Raw genomic sequence first — 23,870 nt, forward strand, 5'->3', positions numbered from 1 at the left:
CTCCAGAAACCATGGAGGGGGCCCACATCCGTAAGCAATCTCAGGTGTTCATATACTACAAGGAGGACCATACAAAGCACCTAGGCAGAAAGTACCTGTCTGACGAATCAGTGATGAACGGTTGCATTGTGGGAGAGTTTTTCTTTTGTTACTGGAACAAGAGGTCAGATTTATTGATGAGGGAGGTTTCAATGCTCAGCACAGAACGCTCTACAACAGTTACTAGGGATATTCCTACCCCTACTTAGTTTGCACAGCATCAGCACTTTTCATCGGGGCTCTCTAAGCACTGAGTTAACTAACCGTCGCAACATCCCTGTGGCATAGATATTAATATGCCCACTTTACAGTTGGGTAAGTTGAATGCACAGAGATTAAATGACTTTCCCCAAAGTCAATGAGCAAGAAAATGGCAGAGCTGAAAATAGAAACGGTCAATCCCAACCCCACCATCTCCTCCTCTGACCACTAAATGAAACTTCTTCCACCCCCTAGAAGTGCTGCTGTTAAATGAGATACTTTCTCATTCCTCAAGCTCTCATGACTGAAGATAAAGCAAGCAAGCTTAGGATGAAAGACTGCAAAGTTGCTGTAATTTACCAACTCTTTCTGTAGTGAAGGAGCAAGTCCATGTTTCTGTGAGTAGTCATGACTGAGGTATCAGCAAGAGACAAGGACAACACAGAATCTAACACCAAAACTTTTGCCACAGTTTGAATAGTGCTTCTGGCTCTCATTCATGTGACAAGTTTGAACAACCCAACAGCTCCAGATGGTGTATCAGAGTTGCAGAAGCTTGGACCAGAAAGACAAGGAAACAAGTTACTCAGGCCTGGCTTACACTAGAAAATGAGGTCACTAACTACATCCACCCGGTGGTGTGAAAAATCCACACTCCCAACGGGTCTTGTTAAGCCGACCTAAATCCCCATGTAGACAGTGCTACATCGGTGGAAGAATTCTAGCTACTGCCTCACGGAGAGGTGGATTTCTGTGGTGTAGGTAGTGTCTACACTGAAGCGCTACAGCAGTGCAACTGTGCTGCTGAAGTGTTAAGCGTAGACAAGCCCTGAGTTTTGTGCTTTTGTTCTGCCCTTCCCCGCTCCCAGTGTTATATACTAGAGGGTAGTACATTGAACAGGTAATTCCACCGCCCCCCCCCATTGTCCTTATGCCACAGAATCCTGAACAGTGCTTCTGCCCACTGTATTCACCAGTCCTATTCCAGCTGCATTTGAAAGGAGATAAATGGTTTACTGGCAGGCAAAGAACAAGGGCAAAGCAAGAACAGATTCATTATAAGTGTAACAGATTTGTTCACATGTGTAGATGAATAGGACACACAAATAGTTTTCATTACAATAAACTAAACAGCATTAAATATGAATTCCCCACAAAAGCAACCAATCTCAACAGGTAACATCTGTCAAGGTTCTGCATTCACTCTGACCTGTATTGCTTATTATTAACTTCAGCTCAGCCTTGAAAAACTGGGATAAAGACAGCACTCATAGAAACACTATGTAGCTAATGCAAAAGGTGATTTCAATTCTTAATTATGACAAAGTGCTCTCTGTACCCACTGGAGGCTGATGCAAGAAGCAACACTACAGAGATTGTCAGAGCCTTTGACACAGAGTTTCCATCTTCACACCAAAGCAATTGAACTTAATTTTAGGTATTATGTTATGGAACAAGGAGAGGACAGTCCATTCGATACAGCTCTGAGTCTGCTTCCTGAACAACAGGTTAGTTTTTGTGCATCTCAACATCAAAGAGCTAGTGACAAGCTGGATGGAACATAGGCTATGTGTACACTACGAAATTAGGTCGAATTTATAGAAGTTGGTTTTGTAGAAAGCATATTTATACAGTCGATTGTGTGTGTCCCCACACAAATGCTCTAAGTGCATTTGGTCGGCATTTAGTCGGCGGAGTGCGTCCACAGTACCGAGGCAACCATCGACTTCTGGAGCATTGCACTCTGAGTAGCTATCCCACAGTTCCCGCAGTCTCCGCTGCCCATTTGAATTCTGGGTAGAAATCCCAATGCCTGATGGGGCAAAAACATTGTTGCAGGTGGTTCTGGGTACATATTGTCAGGAACCTCCTTCCCTCTGTGAAAGCAAGGGCAGACAATCGTTTCGCACCTTTTTTCCTGGGTTACCTGTGCAGACGCCATACCACGGCAAGCATGGAGCCCGCTCAGCTCACCATCACCATATGTCTCCTGGGTGTTGATGCAAAGCCACCCACTTTGTTGATTTTAATTCCCTGTAAGCCAACCTTCTAAGCCATATTGTCAGTCGCCCCTCCCCCCGTTAGAGCAATGGCAGACAATCATTTTGCGCCTTTTTTCAGTGAAGGCGCCATAGCACTGGGAACATGGAGCCCGCTCAGATCACCACGGCAATTATGAGCACTATAAACACCACGCGCGTTATCCAGCAGGATATGCAGAACCATAACCTGCAAGAAAAGCGAAACCAGGCGAGGAGGAGGCAACTGCAACACGGGGATGAGACTGAGGAGGACATGGACAGACTTCTCACAAAGTACGGGCCACTGCAATGGGCACATCATGGTGTCAATTGGGCAGGTTCATGGCATGGAACGCCGTTTCTGGGCCAGGGAAACAAGCACAGACTGGTGGGACCGCATAATGTTGCAGGTCTCGGACGATTCCCAGTGGCTGCGAAACTTTTGCATGCATAAGGGCACTTTCATGGAACTTTGTGACTGGCTTTCCCCTGCCCTGAAGTTCAAGAATACCAAGATGAGAGCAGCCCTCACAGTTAAGAGGCGAGTGGCGATAGCCCTGTGGAAGCTTGCAACCCCAAACAGCTACTGGTCAGTTGGGAATCAATTTGGAGTGGGCAAATCTACTGTCGGGGCTGCTGTGATGCAAGTAGCCAACGCTATCACTGAGCTGTTGATATTGAGGGTAGTGACTCTGGGAAATGTGCAGATCATAGTGGATGGCTTTGCTGCAATGGGATTCCCAACTGTGGTGGGGCCATAGACGGAACCCATATCCCTATCTTGGCACCGGAGCACCAAGCCGGCGAGTACATAAACTGCAAGGGGTACTTTTCAATGGTGCTGCAGGCACTGGTGGATCACAAGGGACGTTTCACTAACATCAACGTGGGATGGCCGGGAAAGGTACATGACGCTCGCATCTTCAGGAACTCTGGTCTGTTTCAACAGCTGCAGCAAGGGGCTTACTTTCCAGACCAGAAAATAACTGTTGGAGATGCTGAAATACCTATAGTTATCCTTGGGGACCCAGCCTACCCCTTAATGCCATGGCTCATGAAGCCATGCCCAGGAACCCTGGACAGTAATCAGGAGCTGTTCAACTATAGGCTGAGCAAGTGCAGAATGGTGGTAAAATGTGCATTTGGGCGTTTAAAAGCGCGCTGGTGCAGTTTACTGACTCGGTTAGACCTCAGCAAAACCAATATTCCCATTGTTATTACTGCTTGCTGTGCGCGCCACAATATCTGTGAGAGTAAGGGGGAAGACGTTTATGGCGGGGTGGGAGGTTGAGGCAAATAGCCTGGCTGCTGATTATGTGCAGCCAAACACCAGGGCGGTTAGAAAAGCACAAGAGGGCACGGTGCGCATCAGAGAAGCTTTGAAAACCAGTTTCAGGAATGGCCAGTCTATGGTGTGAAAGTTCTGTTTGTTTCTCCTTGATGGACTGCCCCCCTGGTTTCACGCTACTTTCCTGTAAGCTAAGCACCCTCCCCTCCCCCCTTCGATCACCGCTTGCAGGGGCAATAAAGTCACTGTTGCTTCATATTCATGCATTCTTTATTTATTCATCACACAAATAGGGGGATAACTGCCAAGGTAGCCCAAGAGGGGTTGTGGAGGAGGGAAGCACCAGGTGGGGTGGTGGAGGAGGGAAGGACAAGGCCACACAGCACTTTAAAACTTATTGAATGCCAGCTTTCTGTTGCTTGGGCAATCCTCTGCGGTGGAGTGGCTGGGTGGCCGGAGGCCCCCGCACCGTGTTCTTGGGCGTCTGGGTGAGGAGGCTATGGAACTTGGGGGGGAGGGCAGTTGGTTACACAGGGGCTGTAGTGGTGGTCTGTGCTCCTGCTGCCTTTCCTGCAGCTCAACCATACGTTGGAGCATAGGAGTTCGATCCTCCAGAAGCCTGAGCATTGACTCCTGCCTTCTTTCAGCAAGCTGATGCCACCTACTATCTTCAGCCCGCCACCTCTCCTCGCGGTCATATTGTGCTTTCCTGCACTCTGAGATTGTCTGCCTCCAAGTATTTTGCTGTGCTTTGTCAGTGTGGGAGGACAGCATGAGGTCAGAGAACATTTCATCACGAATGCGGTTTTTTCGCCTTCTAATCTTCGCTCACCTCTGGGAAGGAGAAACATATGCAGCTGGTGGAGGGGAAAAAAAAGGGAGAGTGGTAGTTAAAAAGACATTTTATAGAACAATGGGTACACTCTTTCACAGTAAACCTTGCTGTTAACGTTACACAGCACATGTGCTTTCATTACAAGGTTGTATTTTGCCTCTTATTGAGGGTATGCTGGTTTGGTGTGAGAGATCACTCATGCAGGGCCGGGCAGCAGAATTCGGCTTGCAGGCAGCCATGGTAAGGCACAGTATTTTGGCTTCTTTAACCTTCATAACATCTGGGAATGATTTCAAACAGCAGCTCCCTCATTTCCCATACGAAGTAGCCGTTGGGTTGGCCACTAAAAATGGGTTGGCAATTTAAAAGGAGGGGCTGCGGTTTCCGGTTCACGTGCAGCAGAAACCCAATTCCCCCCCCCCCCCCAAATTCTCTGGGATGATGGCTTCACCCCACACCCCACCTCGTGGCTAACAGCAGGGAAGATTTCTGTTCAGCCACAGGCAAGCAGCCCAGCAGGTACGGGCACCTCTGAATGTCCGCTTACTAAAACCACCCTATTTCAACCAGGTGACCATGAATGATATCACTCTCCTGAGGGTAACACAGAGATAAAGAACAGATGTTGTTTGAATGCCAGCAAACACCGGGACCATACGCTGCAATGATTCCCGACTACGTGCTACTCCCCTGGCGTGGTAAAGTGTCCTACCATGGAGGACGGAATAAGGCTGCCCTCCCCAGAAACCTTTTGCAAAGGCTTTGGGAGTACATCCAGGAGAGCTTTATGGAGATGTCCCTGGAGGATTTCCGCTCCATCCCCAGACATGTTAACAGACTTTTCCAGTAGCTGTACTGGCCGTGAATGCCAGGGCAAATTAATCATTAAACACGCTTGCTTTTAAACCATGTATAATATTTACAAAGGTACACTCACCAGAGGTCCCTTCTCCGCTTTCAGGGTCCGGGGGCCTGCCTTGGGTGGGTTCAGGGGGTACTGGGTTCAGGTCCAGGGTGATAAACAGATCCTGGCTTTTGGGGAAACCGGTTTCTCCGCTTCCTTGCTGTGAGCTATCTACAACCTCCTCCTCATCTTCCTCGCCCCCAAAACCCGTTCCGTGTTGCCTCCCACTCCTTGGACGGAGTCAAAGCACAGGGTTGGGGTAGTGGTGGCTGCACCCCCTAGAATGGCATGCAACTCATCATAGAAGCGGCATGTTTGGGGCTCTGAACCGGAGCGGCCGTTTGCCTCTCTGTTTTTTGGGTAGGTTTGCCTGAGCTCCTTAATTTTCAAGCAGCACTGCTGCGGGACCTTGTTATAGCCTCTGTCCTTCATGCCATTGTAGATTTTTTCAAATATTTTGGCATTTCGTCTTTTCGAACAGAGTTCAGCCTGCAGGGATTTGTCTCCCCGTACAGCGATCAGATCCCATACTTCCCGTTCAGTCCATGCTGGAGCTCTTCAGCAATTCTGTGACTTTATGGTCTTCTGTGATGATGAGCTCTGTCTGCATGGTGACCTGTGCAGGTGAGATCGCCATGCTGGCCAAACAGGAAATGAAATTCAAAAGTTTGCAGGCCTTTTCCTGTATACCTAGCTAGTGCATCTGAGTTGAGAGCGCTGTCCAGAACGGTCACAACTGAGCACGCTGGGATAGCTCCTGGAGGCCAATACTGTCAAATTGCGGCCATGGTACCCCAAATTCGACCCAGCAAGGCCGATTTCAGCGCTAATCCCCTCGTCGGGGGTGGAGTAAAGAAATTGATTTTAAGAGCCCTTTAAGTCGAAAAAAAGGGCTTTGTCGTGTGGACGGGTGCAGGGTTAAATCGAGATAATGCTGCTAAATTCGACCTCAACTCGTAGTGCAGACAAGGCCTTAGAAGAGCAGCAAAAATAAGCACCTGGAGAAACTGACTTACAAGCAATTGACTAAAATAATTAAACACAGACCACTTTTTAAAGAATGGTCTGGGTGTGTTGAAGGACTGGAGTGAAAAGAAGGCATGCAACATGATAACAGTTACCAATATTTTTAATATCCAATTTTTAAATCAAGATTGGAAGATTTTGTAAAAGATCTGCGCTAGAAACTATTTTGGGGAAGCTCTCTGGACTGTGTTATGCAAGAGGTCAGACTAGATGATCACAGTGGTTCCTTCTGGCTTTGGAATCTATGAAAAAATCTAATTGGTGCAAAAAACACCAAGGAGGGAAAGGAGAGGAGAGGAATTGTTTAAGGAGATTCGTTATAACTATACGTATCAGGAATTTCTAAGGTACCTATCTGGTATCTAAGCACCAAAGAGTAAATTGCAAGAAAGCCATGAGAAACAGAGCTGGGCAGAGAATGGCAATTCCATTTCACTGAGAATTTAGAAATTTGGTTTCATAGCCATTTGAAACAAATCAAACATTTTAAAATCCTCCATGAAACAAAATTACTGTTCTCTGCCCAGTTCTACTGGGAGTCTCAACCCTAAAGCAGTCAGCCTGGTGGGTTGTCCTGGAGCCAGAGACACTGGAAGGCTGGGCTGCTTGACATGTGAGAACCCCAAATCCCTGGGCTCCCAACACCTGGTCAGCTCCTAGGAGGGCTGTTGAAAAGCCTGCAAGCCCGGACTGCTGAGGAGCTGGGCAGGTGAGCTGGCAGGAAGTTTCCAGTGGAATTTCACTGATATCAACAAAGCTCCGCAAAATGCTTAGATTTTGATGAATCATCAAGTTCTGATGAAAATGTTTTGTGTAAATATTTCCAACTAGCTCTAATAAGAAATCCAAAAAGGTGCATTCTCTCCCCTTACACCTCCTCCAAAGCACAAGGGCAAGTGTTCAGAAAAGCATATCTCGACATATACAATGGGAAACAGCTCTTGGGAAAGGCTTGATTAAAAAAGCGTGTTTTATATTTTCATTTGGACAATTGTAACTAAAAATAAGGGGATTAAACTAATTAAGGACTGTTCGGCACTTCTGTGAATAAAAATATTTCTAACAGTATTCTTGTGACATTCTTTAAATTATTGTCACTGGTTATGTGTCCACCTTATTTGAATCATTAGAGTTTCTCAGGATGCTATGCAGTGAGTACTTTTAAGAAAAGCTTGCAAGGGTGCTTTGCCAAAGGAAGTACACTTCTCTTGCCAGATACAACGGTATGACTCCATTTTATGACTAGCAAACAAAAGTTGCCTGTCATTAATTGATGGTCAGACAAACTATTAACCCCACTCACATCTATTCCCCTGATAAGTATAACCTCAGAAGAAAAAGAGAGCGCCTTTATGGTAAGTAACATTTAGAAACCCTCTTCCAAGGGGTACTCAGATCCTATAACTTCAAGGTCTTTTGATCTAAGCAGTCTGAATTAACAGGCATCTGTTTTGCAGGTTTTTCTGTTACAATGCCCAGTCATGCTCTGCAGCAACCTGAAGAGCCAAGTTCTGTGCTTATCACTGATGGCTACCATATACGAAGAATGTTTATCCCAACTCCAACGCCACATGCCCCAGCACCACCTTCTTTCTTCTCCTCCCTTCTGGCCTTCATCTCTTATTCTGTTATCAGTCTCTCGCCCTTCCCGTTATCTTTCCCATTTCTTTGCTTCTTTTGCAGCCCATGATGTACAGTGGATACAAAGTAATAGGGCACAGCAACAGAGGCAAGCTACACAAGAAAGGGACGGAAGGAAGCGTGCAGTATAACCAAGACAACTGGTATAAGGAAATGAATGCTCGCAGCACTCATTCAGTGGCCCTCTTGCCTGGTATTTTATAAAATGCAATTTCTTTGCTAATGGTGTTTTCAGTGATATAAGGCACCTGCTTGCTCAGACAACATGAGTTACTTCAAAATAAAATAAAATAACCCAAGTCGGAGATCGATTCTCTTCTCTTTTTGATCACTGGCTCAGGCTATTTGCCTGGAAAAGGCTACTGGTCCTGAAAATACAGTAGTTGTGCTGGTCTACTGACATTTTTCTAGCACGGCTGATAATGGGATTTTTAATTATGTATTTGTATTGAAGCAAGCCCTGAGACTCCAACCAGCATCAAGGTCTATTGTGCCAAGAGGTGTACAAACACAAGAGTCCTTGCCCTAAAAAGAGCTTACAATCCAAACCACAACAAAACAAAGAGCGAGCAGGATACAACGCTAAGACAGCATGGTCCAGATGGTTGTAAGCTTATTCCTGAGAGCCTTATGAAGGTGGGTGTATTTAGGATCTCTTCAAAAATGCAGTCTATGCTATGAAACAGTCAGGCTTACAAACAATCCCGACTAGAACATATTTTAGGGGGCTTATATACTAATTCAGTTGCCTAACAGTCCACATTTGGTTCAGGTAAAGGAATGATACAATCTCTCAAGAGAGTCACCACAACAAAAAGAGAGGACAGAAGGAATGGAAACAAGAAATCAAGAAGTTTGCTGCAGTGGTTTCCCTACGTGGGTGCACTCTGGCTGGTACTCCAGAAAACGAGTCGAGTTACTGCCAAGATGCGGACATTGCATCTCACCCTTGGAAGAATCATACAAAATAAAACCAGAATAATGCATGTGCGCCAAGAATGAAAGATGGAAGAATATCACAGAAGGGATACGCAAAACAGAGTTAATTAATTATGACTGTTTACACATTTCTTTATCCCAAAATGATTTATACGAGTTACATACACCAGTGAAGCTAACTTTGAAATGAAACACAGCAGCTGTTCAGCAATGCTACAAAACTGTTGAGGGATAGAAAGTGACTTTTTACTGACAGACAATCTATAAATTCGCCCTTTGGATATGTTCTTACCCTGACTGGCAGTGCTGATGCCCAAGTGAGTCAAGTTGGCTGCAAGATTTCCGGTGCTATTGGAGCTACTCAGGGATGGGAACGTGGATTCCTCAGGATCTAGTGGTGTTGGGAGGGGAGAAGGGAAATGGATGTTTGTCAGGTCTGGCAGAGAGCCACCTGTGTTATGTGCAGCAGGAATCAGCGTTGTAGTGTTTTCCTGGTCAGCTGATGGAAAGATGCTAAATTTAAAAAAAAAATACAGTAACAAAAGTCAGTTGAGATTTTAGTCTACATACACACTTCCCACATGATACACAAAAGGAAAGTTTATCTGAAGCGGTCATGCACAAAGCTATGTACAAAAATATACAAATAAAATATTTAGAGTGGTCACTGTTATAAAGTTTTAACGTTTACCCACAGTTGTCACATGGCAATATTTTCAGTGGGGTTGCAGTTGTTTCCATATTATTTAGAAGAGGGAACTACACTTTGTGCATTTCAGGGTGATTACGATCATATAAAGCCTATGTCTAAGTGATGAACTCTCCTTGAAGATCTCAGCCCCCAGTTTTACAGATTGTGAATCTGAGGCACAGAGAGGTCAAACGATTTGTCCGAGTTCACACAAAACATGCCTAACTGGGAATAAAACTCAGAATTCTTGACTCTCCATCTCCTGTTTTAAATCACATGTACTCTGTATACTTAGTTAAAGACTGAATCTAGAACATTTTTTTAATGGTTTCATCATCTGGGCTACCATGGCCAAGCAAACCATGTTCAAGGAACGTTAGCATTCACCATGTTTTCAGTGTTTAAAAGTTATCTGGTTAGCATTGTTTCATTGTCAGTATAGAGGGAACCTTAATCAATAGAGCTTACGGAGCAGGAAGCTTAGGTACAGGCAGTGAACTTTCTACACGCATCCCTACAAAACCATCTACCCCACTCCCAAACTTACTTGATTCCTGGAACTTCACATGATTTAGGCCTCAATGACCCTGTCTAAAATAGAACAGAAAGACATTGTGAAAGGCAAAGAAATGTGGAAAACAACATTTAGGAAATAATTTGTTTTAAAAGATAGGAAACCTACTAAATGAAACAACCTAAGAAGAGCAGTTTCTCATATGCTCTTAAAAGCCTCTTCTTGCTCAAAATGGGTGTTTGGTGCCACACCAAAAAAACTGATCTCAGCATGGACTTTAAGCCAGCTAAGCTTCAAAGTCCCTAAGATAAACTAAACAAAATGAAGATGGAGCAAGAATAAAACATCACCTGCTTAAATTAGCAAGCAAACATCGACCATGTCATTTTTCTTACTAAATCTAAGCCTATCGCTATACGTCGGGGCTGTCGACATTAAATGAATGAAAATCTACAAACTATCACAAAAACGCTAACTGAATGACAGAAAAGCAAGTAGCACTTTAGAAAAAAACTTGGAAAGTGCAAGACTGGTATATCAATAAAACTTTAATAGGTTATCTAAGCCCTTATCTCCCACCTCACAGTGCCACCCTCCAAAAGCGCCACAGCATAGCAACTTTCATACCAACGGAGGAGAAAAACGCAAAGCTCTTTAACACTGCTCCATGAGTCTGCAAGGGGATTACACGGAAGTACTTGCTCCCCATATCTCCCAGCTCAGGATATAAACTCTGATCCCTAATGTTTGTTACATCAAGTATTTCCATTTTGATATTTCCAACTTCTCCTATTTCATGTCACATTTTGTTTTCCTGAAAATCTGCCTGGACAACTGCAGGGTACGTCCTACCAAAACAGGATTGCAATCTTCCTGATAAGACATAATAGTATGAAATGTATTCATTATTGCCTTTGCTAACATATCTTTGTGCTAAAAGAACAGTTATTACAAAGGAAAAGCTCTCAGATGAGGTGTAAGACTTTGCATCCAACTGTCATAAACCAGACACTCAGGCATCAATAGTACATCCAGAATACAAGTCCTACTTCTATCTTACTGAGTTCCACTAGCTTAGAGAAACTTGTCTCCTAGACACTTTATGGACATGAACACTACAGTGGTAATCCACAGAAAAAGAACCTGACAGTCCTCCCAACAATGTCACTTTCAAGACTTCTCATATGAAAATCCCACATGATGGCAGCAGTCACTTGGTATGATCACAAAGCCGAATTAGCTACTCATATAAATAAAAATCTGCATGTAATACAGGGAACGATCACATGATTAACCAATGCATGCCTTTTTATAAAATATGCATACCCTTTTTAGAAAGGTTACATTTGCTAGGGACTGACTGTTAAAACACATAATTCCCAAGGTAAGCAGGGAGACTGTAGCAAAGAGAGAAGAAAAGGGAAAGCTGCCATGCTGAGATGCCACAATTAGACTCTGAAAATACTTTAACACAAAGAACAGCTCAAGAAAATCATTAATTCAGCCTTGGTTTTGAAGAACTTCATGAACCAAACATCCTTTCCCTATTGGTTCTTTAATATATTTTTTCTAAATAAAAAGTTTATTAATATTCAATAATTCAGACCGGCTTAAACATCCAGACTTATTTAAGCATTAAAAAGATATTCAGATCTCAAAAGCAAATGCTACCATTGCTACTTCTATCTATCTAGTAACCAGGCTGATGGGGGAAAACATGGAGACAACAGCAGCTCTATAGGAGCAAAATAACTAAAATCCTGAATATTTACCATTTGTTTTACAAACAACAAAAATCTGATAATTGTTTTGGTGCGGAAGTTGCCTTGAGAAACGCCAGTTAGACAAATTCACAGAAAAAAAGAAAAGGAGGAGAGAAAAAAGAGGCAGGATGGTGAGTGGTAGAAATAAAAGCAGAGATACAAGTAGGGAAAGAGTGCATTTTATTTCATTAAAGTGGCTTTCTGCATTTGAAAAGATGATGGAAGAATGTTTTAATTCTGTATTTCATTCATGTTGTTCTTACTGGTGCACCGTTAATGCAATAGCGCAAGCTAAGGATGACATATCAGCCTTCACTTTAAAATTTCCTGGAATCTGTCAATTCCTGACAAACCTTAGTAAGTGAAACAAATGCTTGGGTACTTTTTTAAAAAAGCAATTGCATAAGGGACCAACCTATTAATGGAGTTTTTACATGCAAACTTAACATTTACAGATAAATTTTAAAGCAAGACAGCTGAAAATCATTTTCTGCTTTATCAGTCTTCCAAGACTCAAGTTTAGAATACAGTTTCCGCCGAGACAGTTGACAACAGTAGGCACAGAGAGATAGCTATACTGCTCCCTGATCTCACTTTAGGTTGTTTGTTGCAGAATATAGAACTTCAACTCAAGTCTGACCAAGCAAAGTTCATTTCAATTCAACATTATTCAAAATGTTTACCTAAATATATTTACAAAATACACTGTCTGGACTAGAACATCTGAACCTTACAAAGATTTGGCATTTCTACCTTTTTAGTGTCCCATGCTTGTTTAGAAAGGGCTTTGTCTGTTTCAGATGTGCTTTCCTCCATTCCAGGGACAGTCAATAATAAGACTAGAAAACAGAATAAAAGTTAGCACATCCTATTATAAATCTGCTACATCCTGCAGAAACAATCATATATTTCAGTCAGGAAAAAATGTGGTAATTTTTTTACCATAAATAACTCCTATTCTCAACTGATAAATAAGATGTATATTTCAGAATAAAACTATATCCAGATCACAAAAAAAAATGCATTTCACCCCAAGTGTAGTTCATCAGCTTTCTAAAAAGCTATTTGTTTTTCCATCTAGGACAAAAAACTTTCAAAAGCATGTAAATGACTTACACACATGTATCATTTAGGCTATCATTTGGACTTCTGGGGGCATATCCCATGGCTCTCAGTGCTACAGTAAGCTGAACCACTCTATGGCTATGTCTACACAGGGATAAAAAAACCCATGCCTGGCCTGGATCAGTGGACTCTGGCTTGCAGGGCTCAGGCTGCAGGTCTGAAAAATTGCTGTGTAGACATTCAGGCAACAGGCTGGGGCCCGAGCTTGGGGACCCTCCAACCTTGCAGGTGGAGCCCCAAGACCCTGAGTCAGCTGACCTTCCCCAGCTGTGGCCACAGTGGGTTTTTTCCTCCTGTGATTCTTTCTCAATTAATTGAGAAAGAACTTGTGTGACCTTCTTGACACACAGGAGGACCTGTGGGAAGGTACTAGAAGACTATCAGCAGTTGAATGATTTAGCTCTTGTCCTTACTGTACAGAGGGCAGGTTACCAGCCTGAGTGAAAGCTGTACCCAGGCTCTATAACCCCAGTTGGACCAGCTAGCCAAGAGTTTAAAAGCATCAAACCTGGGCGAGCGAGTTGTTGTATGTGGAGGGGAGAGGGGTGTTAGGGCAAGACCCAAGTAAGAGCTCAGGTTAACTCTGCAGTGAAGACATACCCTTATATACCTTTGAAAATTTTACTCCAAATCTGATTTAGACTGCTCAAATCTAGATGCTGGGACCTGTAATTTCCCCTTTGAGGCGGTCCCATTTTTTTATCTGCTCTATTTTAAGTCCGTGATATGCAAAACTTAAATGCTTCTAGTGAGTTACCAATGTTGCCCCAACGGGGAAAAAACTAGACATTTCCACTGGGATAGGAGAAACTGAATTTATACTATTTCTGTGGTCCAGGACGTTTATGGGTTCAAAGTTGGAAACAATTTCATCATGCAAGCAGCAAGACTGCATAGTGACATAGACAGAACATCCATACAAAGCAGATTTCCATCTGCAGAAACCTTTCTAGGCTATTACATTATGGCCCCAATCCAATATATGCATACATGCAGACTTTACAACCCAATTGGGTTCCATGCAGGCACAAAGGCCCACGTGCATGCATCTGACTGCAGGACCAGAGCCTATGTTTGAAAAGCACTGTATAAATTTGTAGTACTTTGTAAAAGGTTATTTATATCGTGGTGTAAAGAGTACATAATAGAAGTTACAATGGAGAATGTGTGTACTTGACTGTTATATATCAGTATTACTGTGTATTTCTTCAAGGACTAAAACAGTCATTTTAGATGCATCTGTAAATCTCACTGCATAGATTAAAGGGCCTCCAATATATTTTGGAACTGGTAATAGAAGCAAAAACCAGTAGAGGGCACCAAAAATCAGTAGTGGTGTTTAATGGTAACTGCTACCTGTCAGTAGTGACATTAAAAACACCAACCTATTATTTCTAAACATTGGTACTGAGGTATAAGACATTGATTATTTGCTACCCGTAAGAACTGGAGAAGATCCCTCTATGGTGCCATATTTGAATCAGGTTTCCATCATAGCTATTTGACAAATTTTGGAAAAGTAGCTTACAATGGCTAATTTAAAAAATGGAAAGTGAAAGTTACCAAAGCCACCCCTAAATATTTCACAAAAGGCCCAGGTAGTTTTACTATTGTCATGATCCCCAACACCTGCCCAAGGGGAGAATCAGACTATCTGAACCTAGGTAATATTTAGAGTTAAGAGCTTGCACATGGAACAATAAGTGTTAACAGTCATGTGTTTTTCAATCTGAACACTAAAAGAAAAGGAGGACTTGTGGCACCTTAGAGACTAACCAATTTATTTGAGCATGAGCTTTCGTGAGCTACAGCTCACTTCATCGGATGCATACTGTGGAAATCTGAACACTGGAAGTTTTATATTTTGAGGTAAGGTTGGTCACTGGAGGAAAGCCCTTGAAATCTACTGGATTAATTTACTGGAAAGGAAATGTAGCAGTCCTAAGATTCTGAAGCCAGAATTAAAGAATGTGATTTTGTTTGCCACTTGTTTTAATATTTTATGAGATTGCCAACTTGGAATGTTTGTCACAAGCCAGTAGTCATCAATCAACAAGTAACAAACTAAATGAAATGCCCAAAATAAACCTTGTCAATTACAGCAATTTTCCCCAACAGTTACCAGTACTATTGATACCATGGGGTATTAAAACTTGGTTAAAATCGTCTGAAATACATTCTCTTTGTGAAAAGAGCTCTCACTGTGACCTCTGGTACCCAAAAACTTGTTGCCACCAAATGATTGCTCAATGTTAAACAACATAGGGATCTCAGTCCCAGTTCTAAAACATGTCCATAATGCAAACCATCACTACAAACTGGAGTTAGTTGGAAGCCCCGAAAGTAGTGCCAGCATACAAATCATGGACTGGCTGGTCCAGGAAATCTAAAATTCCTTCTCACTCTTGAAGATGGGCCATGCCAAACAAGGCTGAAGTAAAATGGCAGGATAGAGTATGAGAAGCCTGCTCTATCGCTGATAATGCTCTACTTCTTTTGGATTTCAGTCTCCAGAACTGTCATTGAGGCACTTTTCTCCAGCACCAACCACATTTTGATAATTCCTGCAGTCCCACTTATACGGGAAAAAACAATTTTTTAATGATATCAAGTTCTGAAATGGATTTTCCATTTCCCACCCCTCTCCCCCACAGAGTTTACCTCTTTTTTGCTGCATGTCTTGTGACCCTCCTGAAAAGGACTCTTGTTGAGCTGGGGTCATTGTACTTTGATGCAAGGCAGAATCTGAATTGGTCCTGGCAAGAAAGCAAAGAAACCTGTTAGCTTTTTAAACTAAGGATGCTTATGAGAATAACAATCCCCTTAGTCACATGGGAATTTCAGCAACTTAAAATAAACCTGAAATACCACTTTGTAATTGTAAAATATTACACTGGGATTATGCTGAGCAAGATTTCTCGATGAAACGATCAGATAACTTTACAGAACTGAATTTATTACAGGTTTATAGAGTAACTGTTTCAACAACACAACAGAGTTTAGGAGGAACATCAAAGACAAACAAATGAATCGCTACAGATAGAAAGCTATCTGGGGTGTGCTCTCGCTGGTACCACCGGGGCAGCGTATGGTCTCAAAATAAGCAGCAGCACTTTTGGAGTTGAGAGCAATTTATAAACATTGCTTAAGCGTCACAGCGTCTCTGCGAGGAAGATATTACCCACATTTTACAGAAAGGGAAACTGACTTGCCAAGGAACATACAAGTAGCCTGTTATAGAGCCAGAATTAAACTGTGGGAGTCCCAGGATCCCAGTCCTCTAGTCTGCCACTCTTGCATGATGTAGCGTCCTCAAACTGGTAAGCACAGCATACCACATAGGCACTTCTTGGTCCCAACTGTGGTGCAAGGGGCACGACGGTGGGGACAAATGACTACACATTCTTTGCTCACTGATTGCTTGTGAAGAAAGACCAGCCCCACTTCTAATGTAGTGGTAAAAACCTAAGATTTTCTACCTCAGTAATTCTGAGCATCTTACCCCTCTACAGACGTAAACCTGGGAAACTTTATATCTCAAAATCTAATTATGCACTGGCATACTTTAAGTTTAAAAAACAATCTCTTAAAAGAATCCATACAGAGTTGAAAAAACATTAAGTTCTAGATTCAGTTAAAAAAAAACAAACACATGGCAATCCAGATTACCCTAAGTACTGTAAGCTGCCACAGGGAAAAACAAATGTTTCTTGCACTTCTAAGGGTTGTCACAGGATCTAAGTCTTTGGACCAAATACCAATGCACATGGAATTATGCCACTAACCTTCTCCAGCTTGTATCCGATGGAGGCGACAGATACACAGTGCCATATGGACAACTGTCCACGTGATTCAATTAGTTAAGGGGGAGAAAACCAGGAGCTTCTTGTTTAAATAACAGGCCCATTTGAAAGCTTTGAACAAGGAATAATTTAAGTTACTTTGTCAGAGCCAATACACTCTAGTGAGAAAAGCAAAGAGCATTTCTTTGTGGAGGAAATGCTGATTTTGGCATGACATTTCAAACAAAATATGCATGTTAATGGTGGCTTTGTAGGTGCTGTAGGAAAGGGTGTTCCTACTTAAAAATTCAAGCCTGACAATACATAAACAAAAAATGCTTATACCTACTGGGGTGGAATGGTATACAGGGAGTCATTCTGAACAGTCAAATGAAGGGGTAAACACTCTCCACCTTCTTCTCAAATGTTTTTCTTGACCTCCTCCCATATAATCCTAGCCACACACACTATTGTCAAAATGATCCCCTCTCCCTGCTACCCACCAATACACACACACACACACAGGCTGAAGTCGTCTCAGACAAGTCGGGGTGGGTCATGAAATATGGCACCTTGCTAGTAGGACACAATTCAACCTATAGCTTCAGATACACTTTATTCCAACTACACATCTCTCCTCCCATCATACATACACTAATACTACTCCCTCCATGTATACAGGTTGTATCACAACTTTCCTCTAAAGAGAGAGATCACATAATGCCACTCAACTGGCCAGCAGTTGTCACTTTTGAGTAACAGGAGGATCACCCTCATTTCCAATAACCACTCTGACACTGGCACTTTTAAAGTTAGTCAACAGCAATAAGCTAATTCTGTTTTATGAAAGTCAGCAAGAAATAGTGCTTGGCAGATGCTGAACTCATATGAGTCAGCTTGTAATAGAAATGGAAAGAAATCACCTGCAAAAAATTCAGTCCTGGTTCTGCTCAGTTTTGAAACAGGAGTCAGACCCACCAACACTGCCATTTTGCACTTCTGTTGTATTTTTCACTAAAGGATCTCAAAGCACTACCTAAGCCTCTCAACAGCTCTGGGAACTAAGTATGTATTATTGTCCCCTCTTTACAGCTGAGGAATCTGAGATACAGAGAAGCAAAGTATTAGGATCTGTGAAAGATCAGACATCCATATAGCAATAAGGAGACTATCCAGTTACATTACACTGGATAATGCTTCAGAACAGGAGATATTAACTGTCCAGAGTTCAGAAGAAACGTCGCCTGCAAGCAAGACAGTTCGTCCATTATGGGGTTTTTTGCACCTTCCTTTGACACGATTCACTGTCAGAGACAGGATGTGAGACTGGGTGGATTTCTAATCTGAGTCGGCATGTTCTTATGCCCAAAGTCACAAAATGAATCAGTGGCAAAACCAGAATGGAACTCAGGAGTCCCCCATTATAATCCACACTCGCGGTCTACAATGCTTGGGGTTTATCTGTTCATTTATTTAAAACAATTTGTAAAACAAACTTTAAATACGAACAGCGCTGACGAAGGCAACATTTTAATGCCACACCATAAATCAAAGGATATCTGCCTTCCGTGTTTATCCACAGACAGCGGACGCCGGTGTGGTGACCCAAGGCGGTTTCTGTCACGATAAACTCTGTCCACCAGACCATGATGCCGAGTTGTCCTACTTGTATCCAGTCCAGATGACTGAAAAGGAGTCTAAGGGAGATAAAAAGTTATCAACAGAAAAATACATGCAGAAACCACCCGGACAGAATCAATATATCACAGCTAGGCCTGATTCTGTATGCACTAAAAATAAACCTAACAGCTACGGGTACACCAGCCAATCATCATTTGGACAACGTAACTTTTTCCTTAAATGTAATTTTCATATACTAGACAGATCACACTATATCTGGAATGGAGAAGCACTGGAAACTACCTCCCAAAAGAGAGTTTAGTAATAGGGGGAGGCAGACGGCAACAGATTTCCTAAATTTGCACTATTTTTCCAGCCTTTAAGTCCTACCCCATCTTTGAAACACCAGGAATGACAGAAATGAGTAGAGTAATCTATGAACCTACTGCTAACTAGTGCATAAGTTACTCCTGGTGTATCATGCAGCATGCATCCAGAAGGAACATGCTGACAAATGGAGCTTAAACTTAACCATGAAGGCAAAAGATGCAGAAAGGGGATTCATCGAGTACACTGAATTCTTATTTCAGATTCCTAACATTCACTTGATGCTCTGTAGGAAATGTCTCTCTCAAGGCACTTTTTTCACCCCCTTTCATCAGCATCATAATTATCTTAAGAGACACTGACAAAATAAAAATATCAAAACAAGAAATTTCCTTCTCATGTTGCTAACAAAGATGATTAAAGCAACAAACATTTTAAAATTGAATTTACTTTCTAAAAGTTTCATTTAGATTGGGAAGACAACTAGTCCGGTCAACTCCACTCTATGGATCTTATGCATTAGAACAATGTATATGCCACTAGAACTTTTACTATTTGGCAACAGGTCTCCCAGAACCCGAAGCTGCTGCAGACAAGACTTCCAAGCAATCTCACTCGAAATCCTCTACAGTATCACAGTACAAAGCTGCACAAGTGGGAGAACAGAATGCTCAGCCTCCACTCGTACATCAAGGGCTGTCCGTGAACCACGTGGGAAAAACTGGGCACTCCTCAACTCCTTGCCAACCGTAACAGCTTTGCTGAATCCCTTTGGGCCATCTGTTTGGAAAATCCTAAATTTGCTCCTTCATTCAGGTCCTACAAATACAGCATATTGTCCGTCTGCCAAACCACAGAGCCATCTTGTCATTACACCACAGGGGATGAGAGGAGTGCAGGCTGCCCTGGGGCTGTGGTGGGGAGAGAGGACCCCCCCCACCCCCACCCCAGCCCTCTCTTGCGGCAGCAGCTCGGGGCCAGGGGAAAGGCGCCTCTCCCCCAGCCCTGGCAGCTCTGACGGGGCTGGGCTAGGCCGAGGGAGAGGCTCCTCTCCCCGGCTGGCTGTGGCAAGTCCGGGGCAGGTCTGTGGTGGGGCTGGCGGGGAGGGGCGCCCCTCCCCACCACAGCACTGAGCCCCTGCGCAGGGCTTAATAAGCAGCTGAGCGGCTTAGAGGGAATTTAGCCGGGCCTGCATGGAGAAGACCCTGGGAAGGAATTCTGCAGAGCTTGAGCTCGAGGGGTGAAAAGAGGGCAGAGGATTGGTTCTGGGGAGGATGGAAGAGTTTTTGTTCCTTGGAGTTGGGAAATTATTACCCTAGTCTAGAAAAGACAGGAGCAGAGCACTTAGAAACTGTAGCAACTGACATTATGTAAAACTTTTAAATACACAGAACACAAGCAACCTAAACAGAGAAAATTAAATGAGATTTTAAAAGTTTTCCATTTTAGTAATATGGGATATTAATCAGTAACATGGGCAAAAAAATGCATAACTTGGATTGTTCTGACAATGTCTTTTAATACAGGAGCAAGCTAAGCAGATTTAGTATATAAACCACAAATAATGAAATGAAACAAGCCACCAGTTTCAGGCATCATGAGAAAACTAATCTAGATAAAGGAGTCATTTCAAAAATTAGCCAGAGCATAACAAAACCTCAGTAATAGCCATATTGAAGAATGGAGCCTACTCTGAAGCTAACGTTTAGCCACAGGACATTTGATTAAAGCATTTTACCCCCCCCAAAAAAGGTGCCAAGAATATGCACCCAATTCCACAAAATATTCACGCTGTAATAGACTCACCTCCCACCCCCATCTTATTCTGTGGCCGGGATTATTTTGTCCAGTGTGTTTCCACTTGCGCCTTTAGACTGTCACCCCTTTGGGAACGGGTCCCATCATAAGTCCAATACTGGTCACACTGTGAATAAGGCCCTTTGTTTTTGGTTTTTTATTAAAAACTTTTACAAAAGCTATTACATGGTTTTTACCAATTTTGACCAAATTATGGACCACTCATGTATGTAAAAATACTCACAATGTTAAGAAAATCTAATAGAATCACAAAATCATAGAATATTAGGGTGGGAAGGGACCTCAGGAGGTCATCTAGTCCAACCCCCTGCTCAAAGTAGGGCCAATCCCCAACTTTTGCCCCAGATTCCTAAATGGCCCTCTCCAGGATTGAACTCACAACCCTGGATTTAGCAGGCCAATGCTCAAACCACTGAGCTATCCCTCCCCCCGGTACATTAAGTAGATGCGCTTTAGTTTATGTCTAGAGGCAAGGCTGTCTTTTAAAGTAAGGCAATGTCATGGCAGATATATGCATGCGCATGCATATGTGTGTGTATGTACTGTTGATGTACAGTCCATGAAATAAACCACAGCATTAAACTGCTTATACTTTCAATATGCTTACTTGTCTATTTGTTGCTCTTTTCCTTTCCTCCTACCCCCCAATATTTACCCAAGAAACTGTGAAGTCAATTTTTTGAACTGGTTTTTACTGTTGTTTTTTTTAATTTTTGTAATAAGCACCAATAAATTCCCAGGAAATTTTAAACAAATAAAAACTGAAAAAGAAGGCCCTTGCCTCTGAACAGTACCATGCAGATGCACATGGGCACTATAATCATTAATAAAGCAGAGTTACTGTTTGGCAGCATGCACTTATGTGGCATCAATTGTGAAAGATGTCCACAACCAGAGCGCAGCAGAATTGTATCAATCAACTTCTTGGTAACATATATATTTTTCCACAAAGCACTATGCGCTTTTTATACTTTAAAATTAGATTCTTTAGGACTGATAAATCGTAATACAGTTACGCTGATCTGCAGAGGTTACGATTCTGTGCTCTGGGCCTGTTATCAGCCTTTATTGTATAGTCTCCAGTTGAAGAAAGTCACAGCTCTGATTTAAAATGTATAAACAGCAGCTGAAGCTCACCTGGAAAGGCAAGTCCATGGCACTGTTCCCAATCTGATTCACATTTGGCAGTGACCCTCCATAGTACTGGCCACGACTCTGTCCCAACTGCAAATACTGTGTTTTCTGTAATTGTAACTAAAGAAAGAAGAAAAAAAGGATGACTGCAACTAGGAGAGATACTTTTAAAAAACAACATTCATTTCATTCAATTGTGCTTAATTTCAGACATCACTGAGAATAGCTTCCATTCCAAACAGTGTGAAAGGAAAATTGACACCAGCTCATGAATAAGTTTAACTATGAAGAGTAAGATTGAAGGTGACAGTTTGCCAATTCTGCTTGACAAATGATAGAAAGTCAGCTTTGTAATCAGTGACCACATGCAAGTTTATATCAATAAATTATGTGAAACCATAAGGTATTTATCTCACCTACTAAAGAGCTAGAATTTAAAAACTTACATTAATCTGATGTTTGACCATGCTAATGCCAAAATTAGATACGAGTTCAAAGAGCTCAGATATATATGTAACAAAATCACTCATTTAAAATATATGTATTTGTTTAACAAAACTTGCAAAGTTTTCGGCATTTGTCCTTGAACAGAATTACTCAGCCTAAATTGTAATTTTATACTGCGTAGGAAATCCTCTTATTGTCAGGGCGCCAGTTTCTTAACACTGGAAAAGGCTCTTTACACAAGCTGCAGATAGCTCTTATGTCCAGAATGTCAGGTTTCAGAGTAGCAGCCATGTTAGTCTGTATCCGCAAAAAGAACTATAAGAGACTTGTATGAGAGTGAACAATGTGACACAAACAGCACGGTTTCAGAGAATGCAGGAAACATGTTCGAATGTTAAATAACACACTACCTGAAGAACATTTCAGCATGTTCTACGTGTTCATCTAACCAATAATTGTTTTTGTAAAGAGATAAAGGAAAAAAAGAAACCTTTGCACATGAAATTAAGTCATCTTATTTTCACTGTTATTCCTTCTCTTTCCAGAGAACTGTATGTCCTTAACCACTTTTGATTAACAGAACCTGCCTTTTAACAAAGTTTTAAGTGACTGGCTTTCTTTTCAAGATAGAAAATCTTGCATCCAAATCATATTTACCAGTTTACTAACTCCATTTTCAGGCATTTCTCCTTGACTTCGGTACTGCTTTTGCACAGCAAAGTCAGATCTGATGTCACAGTGCCACCACATCCCCCTGCTAGACTGACCAAGTGCAGGCTGGGATCATTTAAATGTGACAGCTTAGCTGTTCTACTTTCTGAAAAGTAAGACGGGCATTCCTAGATTGGCAATAAACAGTTGTTTAAAGAATGTTCAATCCTTGGACTAGAAGCACTGTAGCATCTACATCAACAGATCTTTCATTTTCACTCACAAACGGATCCTTAAGCCATTCTCTCAGAATCCCAGGATTTCAGAGAACGAGGTTTGGAAATGCCACAACAAATCTGGCATCCCCAAAGCTCAGTGTTCACATGTTTGTTTTCCCTTTCTTTGGAAATGAAAAATGGGACCTATGGTCCTACCTTTAAATGCCTACAACAAAGACTATGGGGTTGAACGAAGACATTTATGTGAAGGCAAGCAATTTGTTTCCTCCTAAAAAGTTGAAAAGGATTACTATCAAGGGATACTCAGATAAAACTGTAATAATGTGACCAGGTGTCCTGAACAGTTCTGAATATGCGCAAATTCACCAGAGGATAATCATAACTGAGGGAGAAAAAGACACAGGCCTGCTTGTATTATGTCTGGCTCTAGACAGCATTCTCAGGTGGCTCAATTTCACAAAACAGTGAATTCACTCTCAATAATAAGCATGCACACTGATATGATAAAATCCAAATCTTCTCAGAAAACAAATCTACTTGTCCCTTAATGGTGAGCACTCTATGAGAGCCAACAGTTTTCCACAGACCCAGTTAACCCAGATCTCTCAACTGTTTTGTTTGAGGCAATTAATCTGACAAATGTATCAGACAATTCACAGATCTAATCTCAATTGTAGAAATTTTATTGTCAAAAAGGCATAAAAACTATGCTAGCTGTTTAGCAACTGTGAAGCAAGTGGTCTGCGCTTCCCATTCCTTAAGAATGCAACTCAATCTGCAGAGGATGGAAGAGTTGAGAACCTATTTGCTGTACTTAGCAGTGAAAGTGATTTCTTCCCTTATTCTTCAATCATCCCCTTTGATA

General features: G+C 42.2%; 1 protein-coding gene across 6 annotated transcripts in view; it reads right to left on the minus strand.

The window, feature by feature from the left end:
* Positions 1-23,870, minus strand: part of CRTC1 (CREB regulated transcription coactivator 1) — an 84,381-nt gene that overhangs the window by 27,236 nt on the left and 33,275 nt on the right. For all 6 annotated transcript variants that reach the window (XR_006287480.1, XR_006287479.1, XR_005223370.2 and 3 more), the window contains exons 2-8: positions 21,672-21,788; positions 18,329-18,466; positions 16,773-16,834; positions 15,649-15,743; positions 12,616-12,701; positions 10,133-10,176; positions 9,187-9,407 (exon numbers count right to left, since the gene is read on the minus strand). Coding sequence is in view for 3 of the 6 variants with exons in the window: in XM_037885915.2 (XP_037741843.1) it covers positions 9,187-9,407; positions 10,133-10,176; positions 12,616-12,701; positions 15,649-15,743; positions 16,773-16,834; positions 18,329-18,466; positions 21,672-21,788 (763 nt within the window). In the remaining 3 variants the exon portion in view is untranslated. The remainder of the gene's footprint in view (positions 1-9,186; positions 9,408-10,132; positions 10,177-12,615; positions 12,702-15,648; positions 15,744-16,772; positions 16,835-18,328; positions 18,467-21,671; positions 21,789-23,870) is intronic.

The sequence above is a fragment of the Chelonia mydas genome, chromosome 25 (genome assembly GCF_015237465.2).
Source record: "Chelonia mydas isolate rCheMyd1 chromosome 25, rCheMyd1.pri.v2, whole genome shotgun sequence".
Taxonomy (NCBI): Eukaryota; Metazoa; Chordata; order Testudines; family Cheloniidae; genus Chelonia; species Chelonia mydas.